This window comes from Pteronotus mesoamericanus, unplaced genomic scaffold, assembly GCF_021234165.1.
Source record: "Pteronotus mesoamericanus isolate MK-2021 breed Mesoamerican mustached bat unplaced genomic scaffold, CSHL_Meso_final scaffold_85, whole genome shotgun sequence".
Classification (NCBI taxonomy): Eukaryota; Metazoa; Chordata; class Mammalia; order Chiroptera; family Mormoopidae; genus Pteronotus; species Pteronotus mesoamericanus.
The window spans coordinates 73,200,424-73,225,095 of NW_026555329.1; the positions used below are offsets into that span (position 1 = coordinate 73,200,424).

Genomic DNA, 24,672 nt, shown 5'->3' on the forward strand with positions numbered 1-24,672 from the left:
TAAGACTTTGAGACATGGAAGGACCATCCTTGACCAGCTTTGCTTGAAAAGAGCAGAACCTGGCTGAGCTCCTCCTGCTAAAACCCTACAAAAATATCTTGCTCGCCCTGACCAATGTTGCTCAGTTTTTTGGGCATTCTCCTGCGGAGCAAAAGGTCGCTAGTTGATTCCCAGTCTGGGCACATACAAGAAGCAACCGTTTTGTTTCTCTTTCACATAAATGTTTCTCTCCCTCTTTTTCTCCCTCCCTTCCCCCCTCTCTAAAAAATAAATTTTAAAAATCTTTAAAAATTTTTTTTGCTCTATTCTCCCAGCATTTTTGAAGACATGCTTATGCTAAAAATGTTCTGGTCAATTCAACACTAAATTAACCAGCTCCTCAGACTTCTAAAGTTCAGAGAGCAGGGCAGTCTCCCAGTTTGTGATCTTAACCCTAACGGGCGGTAAATGGCAATTTAATTATTAGCTCAAAATAAACTTCAGGCATGAACCACCCCACCCCACCCATTAATCATGAGTTCCAAACTCTTAAAGAGGAAAGAGAGGGTCAGATGATACTGCCTCCTCCTGTGGGTTCTCTGTGTGATAAAAGGATGACAAGAGCTTCCCCCCAAGACGGTGTTTTGTCCACGGGCTTTTCCGGGACCCTTCAACAGCACCTTCTGGTAGGTTCTTAATTGCCAATTAAGAGAAGGAAGGAAGGACCCCAGAGAAAGAAGAGCAGCCACTCTGCTCCTTCTACAGGGACTTGAAATAAGAAGTCCTGGGTAGGTTTTGGAGAACTGAAGCAGAGGTCAGGCCTTGATGAGCGACCTTTCCAAACCTCCACGTTTAACACTAGACTACGGGTGGACCACAAGTCAACGTTTTTCTCAATGTCGCAAGTCTTCATCTCACCATTCCTTCACATGAAAGGGAAGGAAGGGGATGCTTGTTTGCCAACGGGACCGTTACCCAGATTGGTAAGGCATCTCCCCATGCGGGGAGCTGGGCTGGGGGCTGAGGTGCTGGCACACAGGCCGAGGGCCACAGCTACCCGAAGACAAGACCTCGAAACCCTGGGCTCCTGGAAAGAGAGACAAATCCAAGCACCTAGATGAAAGAATGCACAGAGTGGGGACAGGGAATGGGATGCATGTGCCTTCCCTCTTCCTCCTCCCCAAACAAATTTTTATAGGGCGCCTTGCACGTCTCTCTCCTGAGCTCAGTGGTCAGCTCAAAAACACCCCTCCTGTCCTAAGTTTTTAAAATTCTCAGGGAAGCACAGAGGGCTTAGAGTTTAAAAGTATTTAACCCTCCAGAGGCCCCTAACAGTTATCTGGTCATGTATAATGGCCTATCTGGATTTCAGCTTTGCTTATCTTATCTCCATCCCTTCCCCCCACTCCCCTTGGCCCTTCTATTCTGTTTTTGTGCCTCTCCTTCCGTGTGAGGCTAACTTCTCTACTCAAAGATTTTCCGTAGGTCAGATACCATTCTGTGAACAGCATCCTCTGATTTCCAAGTCAACATTTCTTATGGATGAGACTGTTACTTACCTGCCATTGTCCCTATCTTTCTTCCAGTGTCAGGCGCTCCCAAGTTTTAGCTGGACACAGGATGATCCAGACAGAAACTATCTTTCCCAGCCTCCCTTCCAGTTAAGTGTGGCCACGTGATAAGCTCTGACCAGTGAGATGGGAGCAGATGTGGTGAATACAATGTACAGGTTGCATCTTTTAAAACAGAAACTGCTTGCCTTCCATTTACTTCTATTTGCTGACCGCTGGACTACCTGCCTGCCTACACCTAGGCAAGACCAAAAGTTGGCAAACTTTTTCTGTAATGGACCATAAAGCAAATAAACATTTTAGGCTTTACAGACCATTTGGTCTCTGTTTCAACTACTCAGCTCGCACTTGTATCAAGACAGCAACAAGAGGCAATATGTAAATGAATGAGTATGATGGTGTTTCAATAAAACTTTATTTATAAAAAGAGATGGCAGGCCAATTTGGTTCATAGGCTGTCACCGGATGACTGCTGATCCAGACCATCAGGTAATAGCGAAATGAAATTCTATTTTATTTGAATCACTACATTTTGGGGTCTCCTTGTTACAACAGCTTGGCCTGTAACCTCACCCAATATACCCAGCCATTTTTCCAAAACCTTCATTCAAAGCTCACCTCTTCCAGGAGGCCACCATGGTGTAAAGAATCAATTAGTCCTATCACTACATCTTCAGATCGCACTTGCTCACTTGGGGCTCCCTAGCAGCCTAGGCGAGGAGGCATTCCAGACTCAAATTCTTACAAAACTTCAAACAGGAAGGAAAGTGCTGGAATCTCTTGGGTCACTCAGTAACACCCACTTGTTGGTGTTGGCCCCCAGGTACTAACTTTGAGTTTTTCCTGCTTCTACTCCCACACATCCATGACACAACACTGCCAATTACATATTCTTCCTGCTTCACAAAATCCGAGGAATCATGACTTACCTCAGGCATAAAAAACGGGTCATTCTGGATGAGAAGCACTGCTAACTCTTCCTTGTTCAGTCCAGAGATCTGATGTTGTTCCAGGATTTTAAAGTTCTCTTCTGAGAGAATGTTGTGAGAGTATTTGCATAAGCTCCTGAAAGAAAATGACAGCTATGAGTATTTCCAACAGAAAGAAAGAAGAAAGAAATCATCCAGCAAACTTTCAGTCATCAAAGATCAAGATGCACAGCCTTTGATTATTAATACAGATTGGTCCTGCTTAATGAATACACTTTAAAAATACAGACTGATAAACACCTAGATTGGGGGCTGTGTTTTTTTCACGAATTATACACATCTATACTTTACATTACTGCAATACTTCTTTAAACAGTATCTCATCTAGTACACATTAATAGTGTGGGAAGAGAAAAAAGCAAAGAAACTGAAACCAATTTATTAGAAATCATTGGCCACTGACAAAGAAAAATTAGGATAACACATCTGTGGACTGACGATCAAGTCGATGAGAAACCAGAATTCCACTTATCAAAGATTTTAATTATCAGAAATTGCTCATTGCTTCTTCATCTTATCTACCTGTACATATAACTGTATGATTTATGACTGCAAAGGAATAGAACAAGTTCTTAATTGTTTACTTCAAACAACTCTACACAAAGGGCTAAAAATACCCTTCATGTTAAGGCGTTGATAATTTAGGGCAACATTAGCCCCAACAGAAGTTTCTATGATGGTGGCATTGTTCTCTCATCTGAACTTTCCAAGATATAAGCCCAAATGGCTCCTGAGCACTTAAAACAGAGCTAGTAAAACCTGGGAACCGAATTTTCTCTTTTACTTTAATTAACTTAAATTTGAATAGCCACGCAGGACTAGTGGCTACCAGGCTACCATACAGAACGTTAGACCTTTGCTCTCCAAAGGCCGTGGGAGAACCAGCAGCATGACATTTACCTGAGAGCTTAATTTAGAATCGCTGGCCCTACCTCAGTCCTGCTGAATCAAAATCCACCTGTTTCCACAATACCCCCAAGTGATTTAATCACATTAAGGTCCAAGATGTACTGATTTAGATCACTGAGAAGTCCTGAGGGCTCTCAATGTCCTCATCAGACAGACAGGATTTGATAGTTACCAATGTCCACATAACAAACTCATCTCACTTTTTAACAGACATATGCCACCTAAGGCACTGTCGAAGTCCTCAAATTCATTATTTTAACAGTTATTACTGTGATGGGATATCCGTATTTTCCAGTTTGCACAATGATCATCAAACTGTCAGGTGATTAGGTAATGGCCAGATTTTCACTATATAAATAGTGCAGCTACCATTACTTTTGTACAAATAACCTTCCTTTCTGTCTGTTCTTTGACTGGGATTTATTCCTTTGGGAGCGTTCCCCAAAGGACACAATTATTTTCACGGCAGCTTGTGTTTCTCCACAAAACATACCTATGTGAGAGCGTGATTATTTCTCCACAAGCACGTTAACACTGGGTTTTATTATTTTGCTACTTCAGTAGGTATGAAATGCTTGTATTTTTAACTTGCGCTTAATAAGTAAATCTCTCCATTTATTTAAGTCTTGTTCCATTTTCATTATTGAGGATTAAAATCTTTCTTTTAATAGTTCTTTCACTGCCTAAATATTAAACCTTTATATGTTGCCACTATTATTTTTTTGTTCACTGTTACTGGTAAACAGAAATGCAACTGATTTTGCAAATTATCTTACTGAAATTGATCATTTGTTTTTAAATGTAAACATCTAAGAATTAATTTTTGAAAGCCATTTATTCACATGCTGCTGGCTGTGGGAAGGCAATTCTGAAGCCTCCAGGAATTGCCTTCAGATCCAGCTGTGGAGCCTCATGAGAAAAATCAGAGTCAACACGGTGTCCGCCACCTTGAAACGCAGCCGGCCTCCCACGCACCTTGCTTCATGCAGGAGTCAAGGGCAGCTGGTCAGGCTCTGCCTGGCAACAGCTCCGTCCCAGCCACGTTCTCAGGCGGGCCTTCTCATGCTTTCTGCACCAGGCGGCCCCACTTTGGTGTTTCTGGAACCCCCCGCCCCAATAAGGCTGACCTCAGCTCTCCACTGGCTTTTGGGTTCTGCGCTTTCAGATAACTGCTCCCCAGCAGACCCCACCCCCCAGAGCCCTCGGCAGCTGGGCTAAGACTCGATCTTATCCCTCACCCAAGCTCCATGGGAGGGGGGATCTGCAGAGAACCTACAGCAGGAAGGGCCCAGCCTCCAGCCCAAAACAAAGCCCTTCCACGGCAGCCTCGCCAGATGCATGTGAGCCTTATGACCTCGTAAGGCATCTCACACCGATGGCCGTGGTCATGAATGATCCTCTGGATACAGAGCTGGAAATGACCTCGTTGAAACACCCCACCACTAGCTAGACAGGTTCTGCCCTTCAGTGCCAAGACATTTGTCAAGTGTTAATCAGAGGGAATTAAGAATCTTGGCCTTTCCTTTAGCTCCAATCCAGATACCCTGAACATGGAGCCAAGACTATGGCACCTCTCCTGTGGCCAAATTAGGGTCATAGAAGAGGACCCAGGCCTCCCCAGGTCCCAGAGAGATGCAGCTCTGGTCATGCCCGTGCCTTTCCTGTCCTCACCGAGGAGCGGGGCACTCGCAAGGCGCCTGAAGTCATTATTTCCTCTAAATAACTAAAGGCAGCCAGGCAGGCAGCCTAACATGGGGATCCCTCTGCCTGGAACCCCAAGCGTCCAGGCTTCTCCCAAGCCCACCCAAGACATTCATGCCTGAGGAGGAGCTCCCCACACCCCCTGCACACGCTGCACTGGCGGGGACCCCGAGGCTGCCTGGCTGAGGACCTAGTTTCACTTCTCAGCTCCCTTGTCCATCCCCAGGCAAGCTGTTCACTCCCCCAGATTCTGTGGCACTCACTTTGAACCCTGCGTCAGCCTGCAGCATCTATGTCTGGCTGTGGTTTCTGACCTGCAGCCCCCTCCGTGGGAGGCCCTGCTCCCTTTTCCCCCTCCCTGCTCCCTTTTCCCACATTCCTTAAACTTCTCCCAGCTTCTCAGAGGTTTTCTTTTTTGCCCTAATTTCAGCATATTGATCAGCCGGGGCGTGGGGGGGCCAGTTTGTGCTCACCCATTTGGGGATAAGACCAGAAGTACAGAAACTAACATTTATTACATATTTACTAAGGGACAGGAACTTTGCATCTGTCATTTAATTTAGTCGTCACAATAATCCACTAAGGTAACCGTTTGGTTTTTTCTTTGGGAAACTGAGGCTGGGCAAAATGAGAATTCAAAGATGACTCAAATAAAAGGCTGATCTGATAACTGAACCCAGGTCTCAAAACACAAACAAAACCCTCATCTGGAAAAACAAAAACAGACATCTGAAACTTTTCCAAATCAGAAAGAAAGAAAGAGGGAAAAAAAAAGCCATTCTGGATTATTGATGCCACTGTTCCCCTGACTAAATGGAAAACTGAGAGCAGAGTCCAAGGAGAGAGAATGTGAGCAAACCACATAAACAGTGTCACAGGGACACTGCACACGACAGAAACTATTTCCTGTGACTGGCGTTAAGGAGACCAGCTCGGCAGCACCGAGCACAGTTAGGGGCTGACGCCTCCATGTGTAGGCTCAAGGTGGCAGACGCTTCCTTTCCACTTTCTCCTGATGCTTTGTCCCAGCTCCAGCTCCCTAATATTGGTCAGGAGGCTTAAGCCAAGAAATGGTGTGAAATTCTCCCATAGCTCCTTGGGGTTCTCTAAGCCCCTGACTCTCAAAGTGAGGTCCCTGGACAGGCATCACCTGGGAGATTGTGGGAAATGCAAATTCCCAGGCCGCAGCCCAGACCTAGAGGGTGAGTCTCAGACTTCTGTCTAGAGGGTTTGTTGTAACACAGACTGCTGGGCCCCCCTCCAGGGTCTCAGCAGCGGGCCAGGGCAGAAGGGGCTGGGGATTTGCAATTCTAACGAGCTCCTGGGAGATGCTGAGGTTGCTGGGCGGGTCAGTACTAGGTTCAGGGTGGCCTTCTCCAGCAGAGAACCAGGGTCCGGTCCGGTCCGCAGGAGGCTGGTTTGTAGCCACAGGACTCCCCAAGTCCTGGCACAGTCAACAGCTCGCCTACAGCTGTTATGAAGTGTGTGCAGGGTGCCGCTGCACTCAGAGCAGACAAACTTCAAACGGCAGGAGCTGGGATAAAAAAGATAGCTTTTAAATACGGCAAGGATGGCCTTGAAAGAGGCAGAATTGTCTCTCTTTCAGGAATCTCAGGCCACGAGCTTAAATACAAATGACCTTTCCACTTGGCTCTTGCAGCCACAGAACGAAATGTTATTTTAACTCTGGCAATACATCCTCCCCCACCTCGGAGGAGGCCTAGCCTGGGAGTGGTCATCATCCCTGGCTACATCTAGGAATCCACTGGGCAGTGTGGACGAAAACAGGAGCCACATTCTGAAACTGATAAGATCCCGGAGGCCTGCGCGGCGGCCTTACAAACTCAGAGATCTACAGTGACCACATTGGAAGGTCTGAAATTAAAACTTCCCTCACAAGAGATGAGTCATGGTGGGTAGTCATGTCCTTGGGCGGTTTTTTTCCCTGACAAAGGTCAGTCTTTACCTTAACTGAGCCTGTCTGTCGTCTTTTCCTGCACTGCAATACCTGATAACATACCTTTGGAATATCGAAGTCAATTTCCTTTTTCCGGACCCCTCAAAGCACGGCCACCGCACCAGGGCTGAGACCACAAATCATCCTCTCACTGCTATTATCATGTTAATTGTTAACTGTTAATTATTCTATACCCACCTATGTAAAAATGTGTCTATTTGTTTTCCTTTTCATCCAGTCCCAAATATCTCCCCGCTTTGCTTTCTGTTCCCTCCCTAATCTATCACCAATGAATGTCATGTAACCCCTTACGCCTCCCCCTTTGATTATAATGTCTAAAATGAGTTGCAAAACCGCCATTCTCTGGAGCATTTTCTCAACCCGTTGAGATTTCGCTTCGCGGCAACTGTCATCACTTTGGCTCAAATCAGTTCAAAAGCTCTCCACAGGTCTGAACGTTTCTTACATTGACAGGAGTGTTCAGAGCCACCTAAGCCTCGGCCGCACTCTCAGAGACCGATTGAGTTGGACCGAAAGGGCCCCAGCAGGACTCTAAGGGCTGAGAATCCCTGGCCGCAGTTGTCAGAGTACATTCTAGGCGGGGTACCTGAACCTCCCAGCTGTTTGCTGCACTTCACACATCGGTAAACACAGCACGGGCTCTGGACTCGACCAGACCAACAGGAAAACAGTAATAACTGAAGGGAGAGCTTTGTTTTGTTGACAGTGATTTGTGTCAAAATACCCCGTCGCTTCTCTTTCTCACCCACTCTGCTTCCCAGTACCTCGTGGGGGATGGGGTGGGGAACGGCTGTTTGATAAAAACAAAGAGGCCGCTTATTTGCACAGAAAACAGGAAATAGTTCCCCGTGACCTAAGTCAGGTGAAAAAAGAACCAGAATGTGTGAAAAATAAAATTGAGAGAACGCTGGTCTAAAGAATAAAATATCGTCAGTGAAAAATCCTCATGAAGTATTTCTTTTAAAGCCACGAGGCTCCTGTTCTCTGTGTTTGTACTTCTAACGTTCATGATTACATTGCCATGTTACTAGAGGCAGGGTCTGTTCACTGAATCTGGAACCCCAAGATAGGGGAGAGCAGAGCAGGCCAGCGGAGCGCACAGAAGCAGGGTAAGAACAATGGGGCAGGGTGGGGGCGGGGGGGGGGAGGGCAACTGAAGAAATGGGCCTGCTGTAACCACAACAGCAGTACCAGGAACACACCAGGTGCAGAGAATGGCAACTGGTGCGCTGAGGGTGAGCCCAGGGTGAGCCCAGGGTGCAGACCCCTCAAGCTGCTGGTGGCTCGAAGCCACCTGGAGAGAAGAATGCAGCTGACAGTCTGCAAAACTGCGCAGCAGAGGGCAAAGGGGGCGGGGGGAGAGGAACAGGCCGGCCAAGGATGGGCGAGGTGGGTGCTTTCTCCAGGAGCCGCACACTCTCGCGCTGTACCGAGTGAGAAGAACAGCGCTGGTGCCACCCAAAAATCGTCTGTCAAGGTGGCCGATCTCCCCTGTCTACGCCTGTTTCTCCAGTCCCCTAAATTAGCGGTTCCCTAAGGTGTCTGTCCACGAGAGCCACCAAGGGGCTGAAGGAAAATCCCAGGGCCCAAGTCGCACCTCTTACCCATTCAATCGGAATGTCTAGCAGGTGGGCACCGGGCACGAGTGTTTTCTAAAGATTTTGCAAGGGATTCCAATGAGCAGCAGAAGTTTCGACCTATCCGTATCCGGTCGGAGAAAAAGTGTAGGAACTGAGAAGAGTGAAAAGGAGGAGATGGTGGCAGTACTGCCAAAATCTTGATGATTAGATAAAGCAGGTCAGACAAGGCTCCTCTCCTCGCACGTGACCCTTCTCCCCCTGCCCAACTTCCCAACATGAATCCCCGTGTGAGTTAAGAATATTAAAATAACGGTGTTTGAGGATTTCTTTAGTGAAAAAGGAAGGGCCAAGAGCCTCTGGATTAGTTTACTGTTTGTGCTCAAGAAATCTTTCTTTCTTTTTTGGCACAGCACAATTAATTTTAATGTCTCCCTTTTGGGGGAGGGGAGGTTAAATTACCCACTTTCGGAGACACCCCAAAGGCGACCTGGCATTTTGGCACAGAAGATTCGGTCCAATCTCTCGCTGGCTTAGGACACCAAAAGGCACATAAAGTTGGCTCAGCTGCTCTGGGCTGGGGCAGGAGGTGAGCAGGGAGGTGGCTGGGGAAAGGTGGGCAGCCACAAGACGGGCTCAAGTTCGTGGGGACAGAGGTAGCTGGTCCTGGGGGGGTGCGGGGCAGCAAGGGGCAGCCTGAGGCTCGGGCTCAGAGAGGCCGCTGCGGTGTCCTGCATCTGCCTAGTCCACCAGCTCACTGCTCTGGACCCACAGCTGGTTCTCCCTCTGGGCCCCAGCGTGTATGACGTTCCTGCTGATGTGGAAGCTGGATGTGAATGAGGGTAGGGGGACCGCACTTGAGTCACTGCATCCTATCAGGGCCCTTGAGGCACAGACCACATTGGGGCCTTCCCAGACCTAAGGCATCTTCATCCCCTCCAGCTTGAAGCCCTTCTCTCAAAATGCAGAATCATTCCCCCAACAAGCAGAGCCACACCCCCAACAAGCCTCTGTGGCCACCAGGGTCTGCTCCCGGGTCCAGGAAGGCCCTCCAGAGCTGGGCCTCCCGAGCAGGCTGGGGTCTGGGGCCTGCAGGCTGCACAAGAGCTACTTCTTGATGGGCTGGCTGGAATGACCACAGCTTCCTGTATGTCTTCTAATCCTATCATATAAATAACGAATAGGTTCCCCTAACTTTGGAAAAACAGTACTTTCTTCATCTTTGTTCACTCTGCACTAAAGAATCCACTCTTCTTTTACTCCTCCAAGCCATGAAGCCCCATAAAACCTTGCCTTTGCTCTCTGCCAGGGGTGCTCCCACCTACTGTTTCTGAGAGCGTGGTTCCTGAGCCTCCGCAAAGGAACCCTTAGACGGATGGTTAAAACGCAGCTTCCAGGCCCCACCAACTCCTGCTGAACCAAGAAGGTCTGCCATGTGACTTGGGCATCTGCATTTTAATAAGTCCCCCTCCCCCAGGTGATGCTGATATCAAGGTGCCAGAAGTACTGCTCCAACGCGGAGGGCCACCCAAGACGGATCCACCAGCATATGGGGAAAAATGTTGCAAGTCTTTATATTTGTTTTCTGTCTAAAGAGTAAAAGAATCATTGCCTGGGTTGACAGAGGTGGAGGGAATTAACTGGTTAATTTAGAAGGGGCACAAGAGAACCTGTAGGACTGATAGAAATATTTTTTTATCTTGACTGTGGTACTTACATGGGTGTATCCACCATTTGTCAAGACTCTTCAACTGTAAGTGGGTCTATTTTATTGTATGTAAATCATACGTCAATAAGGTTGATTTTAAAGGTTTTTTAAAGGTAAGAAAAGTATCAAATATTTAATATACAAATTAAAAGTTATATACATTATATTATTAAATAAGTATTCATATAGGAAGAGTACACAATCAAAATTCCCCGTATCAGCCCTGACTGGTGTGGCTTAGTTGGCCGGGCATCGTCCCATAAACCGGTTCAATTCCCAGGCAGGGGACATGCATGGGTTGTGGGTTCAATCCCTGGTGGGGACATGTTCAAGAGGCTGTTTCTCTCTCACATCAATGTTTCTCTCCCTCTCTCCTTCCTTTCCCCTCTCTCTAAAAATAAATAAAGATCTTTTTTAAAAATTTCCTCTACTGACAGGGGCAAGGAATCAAAATGTTTGGAAACTTGCCTGGATGACCTCTTGGTTAGTCTGAAACATACTGAAATCTCTCCTCAGTGGGTAACTGTTAAAAGACCATAAAATGGGTCTCTACTCTCTCCTCCCAGACCTCAGCTCCCCTGCTCCAACTTGCTTAAACTGATTTCTCACTGGGCCTGAAATCTTAGGTCCTGCTGCATTCTTTTACTCTTTTTCCATCCCCATTCTGGGGCCTTGTCAATTCCCAAGGAGCCCATATCACAGATATCCAAAAGTAAACGTGGTCAGAAGCAGTGAGCAAATTGGAACTCTTTTATGGAAGGAAAACAAATCTATACTTATTTTAAATATTTAATTTTGCCATCTCTCTATTATATAAAAAGTAGGAAATATTTTATCAGATGCTTGTCACTCAGATTTTATCATGATCCATAGTATCATTTATAATGTCGTGGTTTCTTAAGATTAATGTCTGCAGAAAGCTGCAGAAAATGATAGTCAAATGCAATCAAGTCAAAATAAACATGAAAGCAAATCTAAAAAGAGAACAAAAATTTCCAAATGATTCTTACGGGGCACACACCGCTTTGTGCTTTGATTGCGTAGAAAACTGCACGTCTCCAAGGCCATCGGCCTGACAACATGATTCCACGGACAGAACACAGTAACAGAGGCAACTTCCAGGAAGATACCTCCTGGGTAAATACACCCCCAGAAATGACACATGACATGCAAAAGTAAAGGGCCAACCTTGAAAGCACTACGCTAAGTGAAAGAAGCCAGACACAATGCACTAAATCTTGTATGATCTCATTTATAGGAAACATTCAGTATAGGCAACCCACAGACAGGCAGTAATCCGAGGTCACCGCGGGCTGGGGAGGGAGAATAAGGAGTGGCTGCTGATGGATATGGGCTTCTTTCTGGGGAGAAGGAAATGTTCTGGAGCTGGACAATGGTGAGGTTGCACAACATCACGAATGTACTTACTGCCATTGGACAGTATACGCTTTACAATGTTAAGAAATAAAAAAAAAAAAAAACACTATAACAGACAAAAACAGAGCAATAAGATGATAACAAAAAAAGCAAAAGGCCAAATAAGCAACAACTAAAAAGTAGACACCAAGTAGAACAAACTTTCAAAATAAGCATTACGATTTAAATGTTTGATGCATCATGGTTTGTTACAGTAAAAAAACTGAAAACAATCTATATTGTAGTAAGGTGAAAATTGATACGCAAATTGTGTATATTCATACAAAGGAAAGCTACACAGCTGAATGAACTAGAGCAGTCCCTCTCCTAAAATGTGTGGGGTTGGGGCAAGATAAAATAGAGGTGCATGCACCAAGTATCTAAATACTTTAATCAAGTTAAGAAATGGTTCAATAAAATACGTTCTTTCTTCCTATCTTTTTTTTAATTAAAAGATTTTATTCATTTTTAGAGAAAAGGGAAGGGAGGGAGAAAGAGAGGGAGAGAAATATCAATGTGAAAGAGAAACATCCATTGGTTGCCTCTCATACACACCCCAACCATGGGCCTAACCTGAATGTACCCTGACCAGGGATAGAACTGGCAACATTTGACTTTGCTGGACGACGCCCAACCTACTAAGCCACACTGGTCAAGGTTCTCTCTTCCTACCTTGACAAACAGACTTTCCTAAGGACCTGGAAGGCCAAGTTAGAATTTAGAATTCTCAAACTCCTCAGCGTTGTATGACAGGACATAGTAGGATGACGAACATTCAGCCCAGGCTCCCAGCTCTATCCCACCGTGTCTCTTCCCAACCCAGGCTCTGCACACACTGCTCATGTCACCATACAGAGGCAATGGACAGGCCAGCCAAAGTCCTTCCACATGTATTAAGACCTGGGGAAGACGCCCACAGAGGCTCCAGAAGTAGGCTTCGGAATTCCAAGGTCACAGGTTCGAGTCCCAGTCAGGGCACGTGTTATGTGGCAGCCCCTGGTCAGGGCATGTACAAGAGGCAACTGATCAATGTTTCTCTCTCACGTCGATATGTCTCTCCTTCTCTCTCTCACTCCCTTCCCCTCTTTCTAAAATCAGTAAGCATGTCTTCAGGTGAGGATACACAAAATGAAAACATGAAATATCCTATGACCTGGCAATCCTACTTCAGGGCATATATCTAAAGGAAATGAAATCATTATCTGGAAGCAGTATCTGCACTACCATGCCCACTGCAACATTACTCACAGTAACCATCCCATGGAAACTACCTAAGTGTCTGTTGACAGATGAAAGGATAAAGAAAATGTGGTATACATGTATACAATGGAATGTTACACAGCCATAAAAAGAAAATGCCGCCATTTGTGACAACATGTATGAACCTAAAGACATTATGCTAACTGAAATAAGCCCGTTACAGAAATCATCTCCCTTAAACATGGACTCTAACAAAAAGCCAAACTCATAGAAGAAGAGAATAGAAGAATTACCAGGGATGGGGGGACAGATGTTGGTAAAAGGGCACAAACTTTGAGTTATAAATAAGTTCTGAAGATCTAAGGTACAGGATGGTGACTACAGTTAATAATAACGTATACTTGAAATCTGATGAGAGAATTGATCTTAAGTGTTCTCACCATCAAAAAGCAGGGAGGGCTCTGGGTGGTGCGGCTCAGTGGACTGAGCATCGGCTTAGGAACCAAAAGGCTGCTGGTTCGATTCCCAATCAGGGCACATGCCTGGGTTCTGGGCCAGGTCCCCAGTAGGGGGCGCGCAAGAGGCAATCAACTGATGTTTTTCTAGCACACTGATGTTTCTCTCCCTCTCTCTAACCCTCTTCTCTCTAAAAATAAATAAATACATAAAACCCTTTTTGAAAGGGGGAGGGGTAAATAGATGAGATGATGGATAGTTTAATTAGTTTGAGGGCATAATTTTACAATGCATATGTATGTATCAAAATATCACATTGTATACCTTAAATACGTATAATGTTTAGTAGTCAATCTCACTCTCAATAAAGCTGGAGGAAAAAAAAGACAGCGTTTCTCTACTGATTATCTCTATCATGGGAGACTTAATTATGTAATGTCTTATTTCTGAAGCTGATTTGTGGGTACACAGCTATTTACCATATGCTTTATATAGTTTCATAAGACTTAAATATCACATAATAAAAATTTTAATGAGAAAATTATTTTAAAATTGAAACAAAAAATATTGCCCTGGCTGCTATAGCTCAGTGGACTGAGAGGTGGCCTGTGAACCGAAAGATCGCTGGTTCAATTCCCTGTCAGGGTACATGCCTGGGTTGCGGGCCAGGTCCCCAGTTGGGGAGGCTCGAGAGGCAACCACACATTGATGCTTCTCTTCCTCTTTCTCCCTCCCTTCCTCTCTCTCTGAAAGTAAATAAAGTCTTTAAAAAAAAAAATACCATTTTATACCCTTCAGATTGGCATAAACCAAAAAGTCTGATAATACCAAGTGCTTGTTGGTCATAAAATGGGGAACACTGGGACTCTCAAACATGAAAGTATAAATTGGTACAGCCACCTTTCATAGTAACTTGTTATAATCTGGAAAAGTTGAAGCTGTCCAACCATTCAACCCAGCAATTTCATTTCCTAATGACATACCCCAAGAAGTTCTCGCCATGAGCACCAAGTGACGTGTATATTCTTGGCAGCATGGTTTGTTGGAGCAAAAAACTGGAAATATCCCAAATGCTCGTTATTGGAGGAATGGATACTGAATCATGGTAAAAATCGTATGATGATTTTTACATTGTGATACTACACAGCTGTTAAAATTAATCATTAGACTCTTATGACAACATGAATAAGATGTCCTACACCTAACACTGAGTAAAAATATTCTAAACCACATAAAACAACATTGCATCTCGTATATGGATATAAACATTTAAGTGAGGAGATTATAAAGTTATAGAAAGGCAGGACACAAACCCAAATCATGATGGAGGTTGCTTCTGGGAAGAAAGGGGAAGAGGAAAAAAAGTAATAATCTTAGGCCTCTTATGGCTTTTACTTTATTTTAAAAGATAAGAAGCGGAGGTGAGAAACGTAAACACTGATTTATTCTGGAAGGTGAGTTATAAGCTTATCATATTAATATAACTTGATGTATTATATACTCAGAATATATACTCTGGTGCTTGTTATATTATTCTTTGCACTCTGGGGGGAGGCGTTTGGGGGCGATCAATTTGATATAATCAACTAATCCTCTCCCCATCTACCCACTGGCACCCGAAGTTTCGGTGACCCACAGGGGAAGGGCACACAGACAGGAAAGAGCACAGAGGAAACAGGCAGTTAGCAGAACCCTCAAAGCGGCTGAAGACGCACAGGCAGCCTGCTTTACGCAGAGATAGTGCTTGCAAAAAACACAGTTTGAACTCATGAGAGATTACACTTCACGCAGCCATTTGACCACAAGAGTAGCTAGTTAAGAAATTATGCAAATCTAGGTCCAACACTAACTCTGCCAGTTGTCTGCTACGTGACCTTCAGTATATTTCTCAACAGCTCTAAGCCTGAGTTTCCTTCCATTAAGACAAGGCTTACAATACCTACACCTCAAGAATTATGGTAAAGACTCACTTCAATACCTTCTCTAAAGTGCTGAGCACAGTGCTTGGTTCATAGTTATTTGTTCAACGCATGGTAGTTATTGTTTGTGTCAGAACTGGGATTAGAACTCCACCAGTGGGCATCTGTTTCAGCAAAGCAAACAGAAATATCCCAACTGATGCACCAAAACAAATGATTACCCAACAACAATAAAGCAAGCCCTGTTGACTAAAATGTATGGCTAAAAGGAATGTAAGAGAAAACATGGGAATAGGAGGGATCCCATTTATGTATAACAGCACTACAGAGGCAACTTTATAAATCCAGCAAAATGCAAACTGTCCTCAAACAGAACAGATTACCACACTGAATGGTAATCTCACTGTGTGTACCAATTGGTCAACAGGTCCCATTGACCTAAATCCACAAAGAAAGTTCTTAGACTCCCACACTTCAAGTTTTAGAAGATACGGTTTTCCAAGTTGTTAAGAAGGGGAGAACATTTTTAAAACATACTTGGGGAAAAGACATATTTTCCATGCTTTGAGCCAAAAAAAAATTCTTCATTATTATGAGGACACAATGTACATTAGCAGATTAAAAATTTGTAATTCTCAAATTCAGAAGTGATGTAAAGTAAATAAAAGTTAATAAAAAATATGGCAACCAATAACTGTAAGAAATAAAAAATTTATCACTTCCCTAAAAAAAAAAGTAGACTTGAATGAATTCCCCAAAGGATCCATCCAAACTTTCATTGACTAAATTATCCCTAGATTATATATATTCTTTGAAAATATAGAAAATGCAGGTTAACAACCTAAATTATGAGCTTAGAATAGTTTTGATGTTACAAATCAGACCCAAAAAACCCATAAAAAATTCATAAAACAAAAAACTAAAGTTTCTAAAACTCATAACACAAAAAAACTAAAGTTTCTAAAAGTTTGTGTATAAGAAGTTGAAACAAAGTTTCTAAATATATTGGATATGTAATATATTGAAATAATTATGTCAATGTAGTTTTTTTCCTGAAAAGGCAACTCGGATTATAAAACAATCAGGAAAATGTGAACACCAGCCGGAAATCTGATGAAACTGAAATTGTAAGTTATGTGATCATTGTACCATGGTTATGTTAATAAAACAGAGTCCTTATACTGAAGTATTTTTGAAGCAAATGAACACTGGAAATGGGGAAAGGGGCGGAAAGGAGGAAATAAATGAAACCAAACTGTCCATATTTTGAAAGCTGTTGAAGCAAAGTGATGTGTCCATGGGGTTCACCATTCTCTTTTCACTACTTTAATGTATTTTTAAAATAGCCGTAGTAAAAAAAAAAAAATTAAATTAAATTAAAAGAAGCATCTGTATTTAAAACTTAATTAGGTTACAAGCCAACACTAGTTGATGAAAAAAATTTCACAACAGAACAGAAAAAGAGGTATCAAAGCCTTCCAACTCTGATTTGGAAGCGTTCTAGAAGGTTCCTTCCTTTTCTTCCTATCCTGCCCCTCTTCCCTCCCGTCTTCCTTCCTCAAGCCATCCGTTGCTGTGACTTAGCTGTCTCCCGCCATACACACAACTTCCCGAAAGCCAGAAATGCTTCCAAATGGGTGGTGCCTCAGAACATATTCAATAAATATCTTTAAACGACAAAGCATAGTCAAGCACTTTACATTTTTTTAGGTTTGCTCTGAACAAGTAATTTTTAAAATAATATATTATCTATTTAAAACATATCTTTCATATATTTGATTACACATATTACTGGGGATGAGTAATCTGAAGTTTTCCGTTAACAAGTGAATGATCAGGAGTTTGATGACCATCGCTTTGGACACTAGGACGCGACTGAAAGTGTTTGAGGAGGGCAAAGTGTGGAAAGTACTATATTAAGAAAATAACTGAGCAGAACTACCTAGGGACAGAAAAGATGCGGAGACAGACTAGTCAGAGAGGAGTCACGCGCTCCTGGACAAGGCATTCCTTCCGAAGTAAGACGGGCGGGAAGAGGACAGGCGACTTGGAGAAAAGCACTCGGTGACGAAGGCACTATTAAGGATGAAGAAAAAGGTTGGCGGGGGTGTCAGAGACCCTGCCCTGGGGGAAAATGACGCGTCTGACTCATATTCAGGCACAGATGCCCCTCGGACGCGGGAAGACGGAGAGTCGCGGTTCAGCGGAAGGCCTGGGCCGCGGGGGTTCACAAGGGACGCATCTCTGTAGATGTGACACCTGCACCCCAAGATGTGAGCTCCCTTAGGGCAAGAGACCTGGGAGACAGGCCAAAAGGCGTACCCCAAACCCTGGTGCCCACCTATATTGAGGAGGCAATAAAGACACGTGGAAACACAGAGCGAGCCGCCCTGAGAGGGGAGCCACGCTATTTCAAAGTGGCCCCAAGAGCGGGCAGTCAGTGGCTCGGGCCGCCGCGGGGAGGCAACCAGGAAAGGACGCTGCGAGAAAACACATCCTTGCTACCAACCTTGTCCGGAAGGTGCGGACGTGTGTCAGGTATCAGAAAAGGGACAATGAGGGGACAGGAGGCGGATCTCGGCGCCCGGCGCGGAGAGAGTGTGGGAACGCGCCTGGGAACGGAGGTAGCAAAGAGATAAACACTCAAGAGCGCAGAAAGGGGAGGCGTTCTCCTCCGTTCGCAACCCTGCCTCCCAATTCCCGAGGTCCTGGCGGGCCCTGAAGCACCTTCTTACTGGGCGGGGGACCTGGGCTAGTCTTCCCCGAGGCAATATCACGTTCGCCGTATTTGAAAGTCTGGAGGCGCGGGAGAAAGGGTTCTCCGCCAACAAGTGAGGGGCTGGAGGAACAGGCCGTGGGGTGCGCGGTCGCCCGAGGGCGCGCCCCTCGCAGACAGCAACCCCGACTGCCCTCCCAGCCGGGGACCGGAGAAGCCGCCCCTCCCTCGCTGCGCACTTACCGCTCCGCATGCGAATAGTGGCACCGGCCCAGCAGATTGAGCTTGCAGAGGTGCAGGTTTTCGCAGCCTTTCGGGCAGTACTTGCGACGGCAGATTCGGGCTGAGGTAGTGGCCACCACGGACCGGGTGACCCCAGCCCTGTCTCCGGTCTCCAACACCAAGAAGCGGTTGGGCCCGGCCGCCTCCAGCACCTCGCAGAGCTGCGCCTCGGAGAGCTTGATCTCGTCGAGCAGCGAGGTCAGGGCCATGCGGCCCCCGTGGGAGCACAGGATTTTGGTGATGAAGGAGCATACCGGCGGGTCCGCCATGGCGCTGCGCTGGCCCGGCCGCGAAGTGCGTCTCGGCTCCGGGAAGAATCGAAACTCACAGGAGCCCCGGGGGCGGGGGCGGGCGCGGGCGGTGCTCCGACTGGGCGCGCCCGGGGTTTTCGAGCGCGCGCTCTCCGCCGCAGCTAGCGGAGCCCAGCAGTTTCGGTTTTCTTCTCGGCTCTGGGTCGAGAGAGGACAGATACCACCGACCTGATCCGGACGTCAGGTCTAAAGTCAACCGCGACGGCAACCGAAAGGAAAGGCGAGCAGCGAGGGCGGATCTGCCGAGGACCGCAACGGCGGCCGCCACCGCCGCCCTGCGGCTCCCTCTAGGCTCAGCGACGCTGAGGTCCGCCGCTGGGCAGGGCGCGGCTTCTTCGGAAAGAAAAGAAACTAAAAATGACCTCGGAGCGCTGGTGCAGTTTTTATAAGCCAGCCGGTTTGGCTAACGACGCGAGTTTGGGAGCCGCCTTGAGTTGAATATCATTAACTTTACTCCATGTTGGAGGAAGTAACTTGAGCAAAACACGCACGGCCAACGAGCTGGAGCCCGGATGCTACCCGAAGTTCCCCGAATCCGACTTACAGGCACCAGGTCGTGGACCGCCTAGCCAGGACCGATGTGCCCTACCCCCCCCCCCCCCCCCCCCCCCAAAAAAGAGCGATCATTCCTCTCCCTCTCTTTTGCCTTCCCTCGAACTTTTCAAAGGACCTCTTCCTGACCTTCCTGGCCTGCCGGCCTGCAATTGCTGGCAGCGGTGCCCCAGTCATCGCTTATTCCTCTACAGCAAGCGGTCACAAAGGGGCACGGGTAGACATATCCCAAGGTTCCAGATACGTTTCTCTCTTTGGTTCTTTGGACAAGACCTTTTTCCCTGTGGGGACCCAGTGGGTCCCCCGGAGTTGGTGTAAAGATTAAGTGAAAACATTTGAGCTTCACAAGATTCAGAAGAAATTTCACCTGAAATTCTCTTGAGCTGACTAAAGCAGACCCTCCTGAAAATACAACTTCCATTAGCTCTCTTTCTAGGGAGTTCACTGCTAATTCAGTTGCCAAGTGGAGACAGACAGCCCATTGCTATTAGCATCAAAAAGCCCAGCAGCACCTTCCTTGTTCCCCCATTGAAGCCCTAAAAACCCCCCTTTTGTTAAATTGAGAGATACCATCTTCTGGCTATTCCAGGAGTTTTCCATTACAGAGAGCTTCCCACCCCTGCCCAGGTGTAAATAAATCTTGTCTTTTCTCCTGTTCACCTATTTGTTGGTTAACTTGCAGGCTCTCAGGCACTGGACCCAAGTTGGAAGAGGAGAAAGTTTCGTCCCCAACACTCCAAGTCAATAAATGGGTCACTGATCATATCGGAAATAAACCTTTTTTTTAGAATAATAGAACTCAGTTGTCAAATTAGAAATTCTACAAAACGATTGATGTGAATTCTCAGTTTAGTAAGTCACGGTAGATGAACTTTGTCTCTCAGGAATAGAATACTTTGGTATGAAAACTAGCCAAAAATATTGTTCTCTCTAGCTATTCTATGGTTGCCTTTGGTCCACTTGGCCTTAACTGTGGTCTGATAGTTTCCCAGGAAAGGGCTTTCATTATCAAATCCATTAAATTCCACATAATATCTTGCCACGGTCGGTGTGGCTCACCTGGTTGGAGTGTCATTCTATAAACCAAAGGTTGCAGTTTTGATTCCCAGTCAGGGCACATGCCCAGGTTTCGGTTCTATCCCCGGTTGAGGGTGTATGAGAGGCCCGCGCACGAGCGAGCGCGCTCTCTCTCTTTCCCCCCTTTCCCTTCCCCTCTGTCTAAAATCAATAAGCATGTCCTCAGGTGAGGATAAAAAATAAAAATGAATTCAACATAGTGTCAAGCATGTGGGTGGTCCTTACATTAGTTAGTCATTCTGAGCATGCGGAAGTTTAAGACATAGCCCCTGCCATCAAGGAGCTTGTGTTTGGGAAGATATGAAAAAGCATTTAAATGTAAGGGAGTCAGGGTCCCAAATGGATCACTTGTCCTAAAAGCCCATGAAACCAAACCTAGATGTAATACCTGACTTAACTGCAGTCTCACCCTCTGCCAGAAACATCATCTTAATTGACCAGTCTAGAATTTGGTACAAATCTGTAAGGTAAAATCTTTTTTTTTTTTAATATTTTATTTATTGATTTGAGAGAGAGAAACATCAATTTGTTGTTCCACTTTTTATGCGTTCATTGGTTGATTCTTGTATGCGGGGATCGAACCTGCAACCTTGGTGCTTCTGGTCAATGCTTTAACCAGCTGAGGTACCCAGCCAGGATTTGTAATGTGGGCCTTCTCCATCTCTTCCTCAACCCCAAAGAAGAAGAGGCAATCTGCATGATAAAACCCTTCCCCCTCCAAAAAAAAGATGATGTCCTGGCCTAAAAATAATCATTTATTTTGCTAATAATTCATGTTTATGCCTATAAAAACCTTCCATTTTATATAACTCCTTGGAGGCCCTTCTAGTAGCTAGACAGGATCCTGCCAGATTTATGAATTGCTTAATAAAGTCAATTAGACCTTCAATTTTACTTGGTTGAATTTTGTTTATTAACGGATTAAATGCTGTAATTGGTATATAAGACCTTTGAGAAGGAATAGTACAGTTTGACTAGGAAGGTTGGGAATAGAGACATAAAATCCCCCTCAATCTGAAGCCATGAAAAACAATTTAAGGGATTTTGGGAAGGGAAAAGGCAGTCATTTAGGGAAATTTTGAAATCTGTGCTGTCACAGGTTGGGTTCTCCAGGAAGCACAGATACGGAGGAGTTAGGAGTACAGGTTTCCTACGGTGTCACACCAGAAAAAGTTAAGGGAAGAAACTGATTGGTCTGTAGGGGCTTGCAAATCTCTCAAGTCTGCCAGCCCGGCTGGGAGCAGGCGTCTAACCTCAGGCCACTGCCTTGTTTCGGGAAGGAGCCTGGAGAAGTACGTGACTCCAGCCTAATCACTGGGGCGGATCCTGAAGGAGTTTAAGCTGGAGGCTATCACCTACACATTCCTGAGTTGGGCAACAATTACTAGCTTAATGGAGGTAACAGTGACACCCTGCACCACCAGAATCTATTTCTCCATCTGTATTTAGGAAACATCTTCAGGGGTCTGATGGGCCGCTCTTCCTGAAAGGAAACTTAACAGAAGGAAGTTAATGTAATGCACTATTGCCCCATCCCAGCAATTGGGTCCCAAAGGCCACAGCTGGACCTCCTGATACAGCTCCTCCACTTTGCATTCTAATTCCCCTCACCCGCAGCTACCCCCTCAGCTGCTCTCAGAAGCTTACCTGGACGTGCACCCCAAATCCTGATTTCTAACTGGCCTAAGCACCTTCTCAGGCTAGGGTTGCTGCTCTTGCCTTGTCCGCTCACAGTCGCCCATCGCCACCTGAAAAGGTCAGCGCAGTCCACACATAGTCACCATCCATTTTTAGCTTCAATCCACACAGCGAGGTGAGCCATTGATAACCTGAGCTTGGTTTTTTCCCCCTTGTTTAGCTGTTTCTAAGGGATCCCTCATGCGGCCCTAGGGTGTAAGCTGGGGCAGGGGTGCCAGTGCGACTGTAAGGAGTGACGTGGAAATCTGGGCTACTTACTCATTTGGCTCGCGAGTCCTGATGGCGCTCAGCCCCAGCTGTACCAGTTTCCTCTTATGCCGGCTTTGATGCCGGTCTGCCTGGCTTATGACTTTATGCGTCTAGTAGGACCTAGCTCGTGACGGCCAGTTCCGAACCCATGGGCAATCATTATCTCTACCATCGCGCAGCAGCAAGGAAGGTGCTGTTCTTCCAAAGGAGTGTAATTCTTCACCGCAGTTGGCATAGCCTTGTCCGTAATCCCCGGGGACAGCATTGTGATTCTGCTGGTCAGACTTGCCATAATTGTCACGCTACATCTTCTCCTATTGCTGACACCTCCAACACCCTAGGCTCTGCCAGATTGTACAGTCCAAGCAGAAGGCTGTTTGAATGGCAGCCTGGACTTGCTGCGGATCTCTTTCCTGCTCTGAGCTCCACCCAGAGCTGGCAACCTTCCGTGCCACCCAGTACGTGGGCAGCAGTAGTGTTCTTAGGCGTGGAATGTATTTCCTCAAGAACACAAAGAGTCCTAACAGGCTCTGGGGCTTCTTTCTTTCTAGCAAGGGATCCAACATACAGCAATGTGTCTTTTACTGAGGAGGAAACATACCAGGATGCTGCTCACCATTAGGCCTCTAACATCTTTAGTGAAGCGGCAGGTCATGAAAACTTCATAGGATCTACCTCCTACTTTCTGGAGTGCATGTGTCCTATCAAGCCGCTAGGGCTGGCTCCACCTTCTTATCCTGCCTGAGCAACACGATGTCATCGATGTAATCGATCGAAGTGATGTTATGGGCTTCAGACTATATTAGGACAGAGGACTGAAGAGCGAACACAAAACTGTGGCAAAACTGCAAATGCTTGTTGGTATCCATGCAGTGTGAATATGAACTATTTCTGATCCTCTTTCCTGATTGAGATAGAAAGGAATGCACTTGTCAAATGGATGGCCGCAATTGTTAGGGAGAAATTAGATATGTAGAAAGAGGAGAGGTAGAAGAGAGTCCACGGTATTTAAAGAAAAAGCTCATTAAAAAAATTTGGGTAACTGCATTAACTTTGATTAACTGCTTCCGGTCACATATCTTTTCTACAACGGATGACATGAGGTGGTCTGGAGCAAGATAAGGATCTGGGTTAATAGACCTCGACATAATCCTACGTTTAGGTTGTCACGTCTTGCCGTCTTGCCGTCTTGCCATGAGAAAGCATTCACCACCTCTGCCCACCAATTCAGTATGTAACTCCCTCACCCCATCCCACTCGCTATATAAGTTCTCAGGACAAAGGATCTGCTGCCCTGCCCTGCCTTGCCTTGCCTCCTGCCTTTCACCCACCTCAGCAAGGCCTGTTCTCACATATCACTAATAAACTCTGCTTGCATAGACTTGCTGATCTTTAAATCTTTACTGCGTCGGCAAGAAGGACAAAGTTCCCCACAATCAGGTACTGGGGCTGCAGAACTCCACTGTAGCCAAGCCACTACGTCAGACACAGCTGGTGTAAAGGCTTCTGCTTCCTTGCAGTAGTCCTCCGTCATTCTCTAGGATCGATTCCGCTGCTGCTGGGTCGACACTGGCAGGTTAAATGGACATAAGTTAGGGACAATATTTCTGTATCATTTTGATAGTTAAGGATGGCACTAACAGCTGCCATCCTCCCCTACCTAGGATGCATCGATATTTTGTGTTGACTGTATGAGGAGAGAACCCCCAAAAATACTGGAATCATCTTCTGGAGGACAGGCTGCTTGAAGTACAGGCTTCCTCTGCTAGTTGAGTATTCTAGGAACCCATCTGTATGAGTGTACTAGCAAGAGGCATTGTGAGAGGCTGCATTTGGCTTCAGTGAATTTTTTTGGAAGACTCAACGCATTTGCCCATCTCCTGATGAGTGATTGACAAGTGCACCTGCCCACACTATGCAGAGTGTTCAACAGCTTTTGACCAAAAATGGTATGACCCTGTGCCCCACCCTCCCTATTCATCAGATCTCGCCCCAAGCAACTTTTTTGTTTCTTTGTTTCCCCGGATGAAAAAAGTCCTCAAAGGTAAATGTTTTGCTAATGTGGAAGAGGTGAAACAAAAAACGAAAGTGCTCAAAAGCATCAAAATCGACAAGGTCAAAAACTGTTTTGAACAGTGGGGAAAAAGTCTTGATAGGTGTATCTTGCATCAACGGAGAGCACTTTGAAGATGTCTGAAGTTTAAACATGCAAGAATAAATATACAATTTTTTTATAAATAAATTCCAGGTTTGTCTGGGTCCTCCCTCGCGTTGGCCCGGAGGGGAGGAGGCGGGGTGCAGTTTAAGGTGTTTCCATTTGGCCCTTCCTCCTGCGACAGCGCTTCCTGGGCAGATGAGAGCCACCACAGTCGGGAAGGGTCACT

The 24,672-nt window shown here is 45.8% G+C and overlaps 1 protein-coding gene across 1 annotated transcript in view; it reads right to left on the bottom strand.

The window, feature by feature from the left end:
* ZC3HAV1 (zinc finger CCCH-type containing, antiviral 1) overlaps nucleotides 1–18,723 on the bottom strand; it is a 53,969-nt gene extending 35,246 nt beyond the window's left edge. Inside the window, exons 1-2 of the mRNA XM_054564446.1 lie at nucleotides 18,363–18,723; nucleotides 2,480–2,615 (exon numbers count right to left, since the gene is read on the bottom strand). Coding sequence (XP_054420421.1) covers nucleotides 2,480–2,615; nucleotides 18,363–18,670 — 444 coding nt within the window. The 5' untranslated portion in view covers nucleotides 18,671–18,723. The remainder of the gene's footprint in view (nucleotides 1–2,479; nucleotides 2,616–18,362) is intronic.
* Nucleotides 18,724–24,672: the final 5,949 nt, after the last annotated feature.